The 7643-nt window shown below is 41.6% G+C and overlaps 1 protein-coding gene across 1 annotated transcript in view; it reads left to right on the forward strand.

Annotated features, from left to right (window-relative positions):
* Positions 1-794: 794 nt before the first annotated feature.
* The window catches only part of urm1 (ubiquitin related modifier 1), a 9237-nt gene continuing 2388 nt past the window's right edge, over positions 795-7643 (forward strand). Inside the window, exons 1-2 of the mRNA XM_079860439.1 lie at positions 795-857; positions 3197-3267. Of these exons, the coding sequence (XP_079716565.1) occupies positions 823-857; positions 3197-3267 (106 nt within the window). The 5' untranslated portion in view covers positions 795-822. The remainder of the gene's footprint in view (positions 858-3196; positions 3268-7643) is intronic.

Below are 7643 nucleotides of genomic sequence, written 5' to 3' on the forward strand. Positions count from 1 at the left end.
TCCCCTCATGTGACTCTCTGTGGCCCCGGGGCCCCCCTTGCCCCTCACATTAGCACATGAATGGCCGGCTGCAAAGGGCCAGTTCATCCTCGGACGCCAACAGAAGGCAGGAGATTTGCAATTCAATCTGCTCGTAGTCGGGACAGACCTGTCAGCAGTGTGACAGAGGCGAGGGGGGGGGGGCCGCCACATCACTGCACCATACATCACGCTTGCCTGAGGAGACGGAGGGGACACTGGGGCAACATTTAAGTCACATTAGAAATAATCATTATAATGAGAAATGTTTTTACATTGTTACACTACATCAGGCCTGATCTGACATTGGAACCTGACATTTTTCTGCAGAATTTGAACAGTAAGACAATTATGAAATAAAAGTCATGAAATCACACAAAAATGTAAAGGTCCGATTGGAAAACTGTTGTGGCCAAAATTAAATTGTAATCAATAAAAATGTTGAGGCCAGCAGAAATTGTAATCAGTAAAAATGGAATAAATAAAATGTTTTCCATTTAAATATATAAAACCGGCCAATACACACCGTATATAAAACATTATAATTAATCATTAATCTGCAATTTAATATAACTTACATGACATATTTTAGATATTTTTAGACATGTTTTTAAATATTTTTACGAGGTAAACTTTCAATCAAGACATTTATTAGGTCTTTATAATGTATAATAGAGCAAATACCCAAAGAAGAACCAAGGCTTGTCTCTGAAGCAACACGAACCGTCCTCTCCGAATAGGATCCTCAGAGGAAGATGTCATTTCCGGTGAGTGTGTGCGATTATTTCCGGGTTTTGCAGCAACATGGCAGCGCCCTTAGGTCTGCACCTGGAGTTTGGGTTTGTATTTATCGCTTTCTTTATTATTCATCACATTTCCTCGTGTTGCAATGGTTACATTAGTGCACGTAATGCGTGATCATTTTTCAAAACAATTCGACAGAAGCTTTGGCGATTGGACCTGGCTGGAAAACCCTGTTATTTGCTTAGCTGTTTAGTTGCCGTGATGACACGAAAACACCGGTTTAATTGGTAAATTAACCTAACTTAATAGAAATAAATTCATGTTATTAATTGTCTTGGAGCAGCGCGTGCTGATGGAGCTGTCGGAGCTGTCAATCATGCAGAGGAGGCGCGTGCGCTTCAAACCTACTAGATAAATATTCTGCTTCACTCGCTTAAATTAACAAAGTAATAATCGATGTTGATATAAACTCGGTGGGAAAAGCTTTATTCTTAATATAAATTTGGTTTCCTGATGTTTAACAGTGGTTAAATCAATAAGTGGATGTTTTAATGCAACACAGAGAGAAATATCAGCCAGAACTTTTCCCCTCATGTCAAAGGTTTGTTAAAAGTTTTTAAAAAAAAACACATTTCTTAAAAGAAATTAGATTTCTTAAAAGAAATACAGGTTATCCAGCAATAAACCTTTCAAACAGTAGAACTTTGACCGAATGCAACATTTTCTGTCTCTCTGTTCTGTTCTCTCTCCCTTTCTGTCACTCTGATGCAATCGACGTTCTCACAACCTCATTACATTTTGCATATCACTTCATTGTGCAGTTCATAAGTTATAATCTTGTAAATGATGTTTGTGTTGCTTTTTTGATACAATCTTGTGTTAAAATGTTTTAATTCACTTATGCGGCAGAATAATAAGAGAAAAAGGTGTTAAAAATTGAGCATGTTGTATTGTGGGATACTGTGTTTTGACAAATGCCCTAGGCCATCAGAATATTCTATGCATGCTGAAACGTTGCATACTGTGCATAGTACACATATATTACAGAAAACAAATGTATTATGGCAGTATGCTATTTTGAACATAGCCATAGAGTGACAGAGAATGTCGATTGCATCAGAGTGACAGAAAGGGAGAGCGTCTTTAAAATATATTGGCCAGAATTCATCGGGTGCAGAAAAATGTTGCATTCGGTCAAAGTTCTCACTGCTTTTAAGTCGCTACAGAGTCCTATGTGACTGTCGATGGACAGAGGTGGTGTTTGTGAGTGGCCTTTCTGAGGCTGGCACACAGGCTGGCTTCTCTCTGTACCGCTAGGGTACGGGCATCTCGCCAGGCCGGGCGATCTGGAGGACAACTGGGCATTCTCCAGGAGATGTGAGCTCTCTTTATTGGGTCTGCACCTGCTACATGAGTCCTACTCTGACTTCATGTCCCTGTCTGTTTTGTTTTTTTCCCACTGACATGCACCTTCTCTCGATCTTGCACAGATATGTCACTTACTGAGTTTGCGTTTATTAAATGCTGCTTAACTGGTTAGGTGAAAGTTAAGTTAAACAACTTTACAGTATACTGAGATGTTGTCTTCTTTGAAGTAGATCCGTTGGTCTGCGCAAATTCATTAGAATTTAGGCTAGGTGTTATGTAAGTTATGTAAATTCCTTTACAAAAAAAAAGGAAATTACCGCAATCATACCTGAAAAATCTTCAAGAGTTTTAAAGGTAGGCAATTTTTTTCAGAAACACTTTTTGTTATACTGGTTGAAACTATTCACATCCTGATAGCAATCAATAATAGAAGTGGTCTATATGTTAAAAAATTTACATATCTCATCTGTGGAAGTCTCATCATTGCATTCGGTCCGAGCTGTTTAGATTTATGCGTTTCTATGTCAACAATATCAACGGCGAAATGAATCTGCAGCAGTCAGGTGGTACAAATAAAAGCGCTGTAAGTTGTTTACGTTCATTATTATTGCAATGTTATGTGCTTCAAGACATGAGGTAATTTAACACCCGTTTCTCGTGACGCTTTGCAGACTCTGCTGTGTTTTGAAGGAGACGTGGCTTTAGAGACGCTCTGAAGGGAGGGTTGGATCTAATGCTTTCAAAGCTAACTCGCTATTGCTAGCCTCTCCGAATTCGCCTGCCCTACCAATAAGTCCTTAGTGCTATTCTGCCCTGCTTAAAAACATAAAATCAACTTTAAAAAGTCTCTGTTACATTTGGCTAGTTCACCCAACTACCCTTTAAGGACAAGAATCGGATGGAGTTTCGTATTTGTCATGGACTATCTGTTAAGTAAAGTTGCATGGAGGATACTGTTAAATGATTTTGGAAATGGGAGAACCTTCACTGAATATTATTATTGTTAAAAGCTCTACCTGTAAGAGGCATTAACAGCATTATATGCACTGTATTTTTCCTGTTTTAGAGGTGGAGCTGAACTTCTGTTCGATGGAGTCAAGAATCATCATGTGGTTCTCCCTGGCCAATCAGATCCCTGTGAGTATGAAAAGATTGACCTCTTCTATTGTGTTTGTGGAGTTTGCCAATGCAAGTATCACTGTTACTATTACCCCTAACTAAAAGTATTTAAAGCATAGTTCACCCAAAAATGAAAATCCTGTCATCATTTACTTGCTTTCATGTCGTTCCAAACTTGTATGACTCAACAGTTTTTGTCCAAATAATGAATGGCAATGGGGTCTTAAATATTGTATGGACAAAAATCACTGAGACATTTTCAAAATATCTTCTTTTGTGTTCCACAGAAGAAAGAAAATAAATTCTTTCATTTTTCATTCAAATTCATTTTCGGAAATGACATGGGGGTATGTAAATGATGACAGAATTGTATTTTTTGGGTGAACTGTCCCTTTGGCCTTAAGCTTGTAACCTGTCCTGCACCATTTGTGTTTGTAACATAAACCTCAAATATAAATATAACTTGAGGACAGCAAAGCTACCACCAAGAACACCCCAGCAACCACACAGCAATGTACTAAAAAACATTCAGAATACCTCAACTGCATACCAACACAAGTTTTGCACGGTCAAACTCATGTTGTCTTCAGAAAATGTGAACATCTAGTTTGTTACTCTTTTCTTAAAGAGTAAAGTTTTTACTAAAGTATTCTTTTACATCTAATGTATGAAAGATAAAGCACAGATAATGCTCAGATGTTCTTATGGTTGGGTAATATTAAAGGGTTAGTTCACCCAAAAATTCTGTCAGTAATTACTCACCCTTATGTTGTTCCAACCCCGTAAGACCTTCGTTCATCTTCGGAACACAAATTAAGATATTTTTGATTAAATCTGAGAGCTGTCTCACTCCTCCATAGGCTTCTAAGGGACTGAAACTTGCTGGCCCAGAAAATTTATTAAAGACATCGTTAATATAGTCCAAGTGACTCCAGTGGCTCAATCTTAAGTTTATAAAGCGACGAGAATACTTTTTGTGCGCAAAAACAAACAAAAATAACGACTTTATTCCACTTTTCATTTCCTTCTCTCTGGGCCTCGAGTCTTTTCACGTAGTGTTTAAGCGAAGCGTGTCTGTGTTGCATGTCACCACGTATCACACATGACCAGCGTCGGCCAATAGTGAGCCTACGTGGTGACGTGCAACACAGACACGCTTTCGCTTAAACACTTCGTGAAAAGACTCGAGGCCCAGAGAGAAGGAAATGAAAAGTGGAATAAAGTCGTTATTTTTGTTTGTTTTTGCGCACAAAAAGTATTCTCGTCGCTTTATAAACTTAAGATTGAGCCACTGGAGTCACTTGGACTATATTAACGATGTCTTTAATACATTTTCTGGGCCAGCAAGTTTCAGTCCCTTAGAAGCCTATGGAGGAGTGAGACAGCTCTCAGATTTAATCAAAAATATCTTAATTTGTGTTCCGAAGATGAACGAAGGTCTTACGGGGTTGGAACAACATGAGAGTGAGTAATTACTGACAGAATTTTCATTTTTGGGTGAACTAACCCTTTAAGAGACTTCTATCAGACTTCAAATGTTTATCACCTTTTCTATTTCAAACCAGTGCTTTACCATTCACAGTGCTGATGACTTAATTAGCTCCAAATATCTATACCCTTTCTCTCCCAATACCAGAGATTCGGATATAGGATTCACTTATTGGCCTTATGCCCTTATAGAACGAAAGGAGGCCTTTTTTTTCTCTAGTACTCCTATAGAAGAAAGCCACACAAATCATACCAAATTATGTGCCTCTTTCTCCACATCTATCTCTTTTATTCTGCCGTCCCTCTCCCTGATGCCCTTTTCCCATTCGCCTCCTTTCCTCCCCTGACCTCTCAGAGCCCTGGTTCACACGCTTCCCTGGACACCTTTTCTTCCAGCCAGTCCTGCTTTCACTCTGACATTGGGCCAATGGCAAACAAGTGCCGGCCTGCCATCACAAATCGAGTTTTTTCCCCCCTCCACCCCTCCCTCAGCAACAATAGAGCTGAGCCCCTTCTCCATACATCCCACCTCCCCCTCAACCACCAACATCTGTGAGCCTCCCTGTGCCCAGCCATTCTTCCCCTAACTGCTCCATTATTGGGCCCCTTTCACTTGTAAATGCAGCCAGTGATACTGTTGATGGATCTTTTATGCCTAGTGCTGGGGTCACAGGAAAGGTATGGAGAATGGAGGGCCAGTAAAGGAGGGAGGGACAATTGTTACAAAGCACTAAGTCCTTTTTGTGTGCAGTCATTTTTTGGGATGCCTGACAGTACAAATGCCCCACTCCTACAAACACCTCGCATTCCTACGGCTTCCTGGTGGGACATTTTGGTGAAAGCGGTGGGATGTTTGGTTGTGGGGGAGTGCTTGTATTACCCCCTGTATTTAAGCAGTGAGTGGGTAACATGTTCTCTGCCATCTCTGGATTGGAAGGCAAGTCATTTGAGAGTCATTAGTGGAAAAGATGGATTGGTAAAGCAAGACCTTATATCCCATGCACATGCTCAGAAGTTCCTGGAGGAATTGTAGTTGACATTTTGGGATAGGGCAAGAGATTAGTAGATGATGGTGATATCTACAGAGCAGGGAGTCAACCTGGTAACTCAAGGATGATCTGGTTGGGGGGGAAAAAAACAGGATTTGAAGAGATTTTTGTGGTGACCTGTCACTTTTCCTGTCTCATGGACGGTGTTCATCCTTCACTTGAGGCCTGAGTTGTATTGAACAGGACTAGAACTTTTGGCCAAGTATGTCAGTATTTTGCATCCCTGTCCCAGCTCCGAGGTCGAGAACATTCAAATCTATGTGCACTTTGGTGGCCTTGCCAAACAAGAGAAGGGTCAAGCTCCATGGCACCGGAGTATCCACGACAACCTGTCCACAAAACGGACGACAGCAGGGAATGTGGCCACCAAGACCTTGCAGGGGCCTAGGGGATGACCTTGGAGCACATTTGAAGCCCATAGTCTGTTACATGTGTTTGGGCATGATTTGAGTACATCACGGATGGCTGGCTACGATTGCTAAGTCTGACACTGATGCTCTACACTAATCCCGCCTAAATTTTCTGTCCACTGGTCCAGACCTTTCTGAGTGATTGATGAGTAGTGCAGAGCCCCCCGCTGCCGGACACACACACACACACACACACACGCACACATGATTGTCATAGAAACACCAACCCTCATATCCTGAGCAAGATGAATGACTTCATTCCCTCCCACCCAAAGATAGTGGTGATAATGATGATCGTCATAAAAAGAGAAAGGAAACGGAGAGAGTTAGCCAGCCACTATGCTACACAGACACCGCCACCCTCCCACGCAGGCTTTATCCCAGCATGCACCTGTCTGCGATGACGCATACTCCCCCCTCCTAATCCTGTTGTGCCTCTGTATCTTCCTACCTCACCACAACCTATACAGTCCTTTTCGTCTGCCATTCTTCCCTTACCTCTACAGAAAAGAGGGTTAAGAAACATGGGGCGTCTTGTTGACCCCTCACTCTTCGCCCTTGGCTCACATAAACCACCCTTTGTATGAAGCAGGAGACTTTTGCTTTGTTTTTGTTTTTTCAAGTTCTTCCAATCAAAGGAGTGATGTGGCTGAAAGTGATCACGTCTGTTTTTCGCCCCTGCTTTTGGTACTAGTCAATATTCATTGCGGTAGCTTAGCACTGAGGCAAGCATCACTCTTCTTTATAGGTTCAGGATTGTGGGCTAGCTGAGCTGCAAGGTACAACGATCGTTACACAACTGAAGAGGCTGACAGCGATCCAATTAACCTGAAACAGCCTCTGTTGCTCGACCCCTTCCTCTCGCTAAGAAGCACGCCACGCGCTTACAAGCGCACACACTTGCACGCATTGGTGCTGACATCTCTGAAAGCTTCAGTTCTGGTAGAAACTTGCCCAGTCAAGAGTATTGTATAGACCCTCGCTCCTGCACCCACTTGCCCTCTGCTTTCGTCCTCTTGCTAATTTGTCCTGGTCTAATTATACACGTTTGCATAGCCAGTTAGTCTTCTGGTCATCGTGTCCTCAAACCCATCAAGGGTTTCCCAACCCCCCTCACAGGTTCTCTGGTTCTAGTAACCATTGCCCACCTGAGACCTTATATATCCCTCCCAGCTGCTTGAAATGAGATGTGTGTCAGTAAAGCATCTACTGTTAAATGTTGCCAAACTCCTCAGTTAATGGACCTCCTTTAAAAAAATCATTTTTAGTTTATAGTCGAGATCTATGCTGACACACATAAGAACACATTGAAGTCTTGTTTCATCCTGTTTATATCCAAAGATTAGGGTAAGTTATCAAGGTTATGTTTTTTCACACAAGGATAAAACATGCAGAGGGATCAGCAGCAGTATGGATGTTTGTGCAGGTGATTCTACCATGTGTTCAG

Source organism: Squalius cephalus (assembly GCF_949319135.1).
Source record: "Squalius cephalus genome assembly, chromosome: 24".
Lineage (NCBI taxonomy): Eukaryota > Metazoa > Chordata > Actinopteri > Cypriniformes > Leuciscidae > Squalius > Squalius cephalus.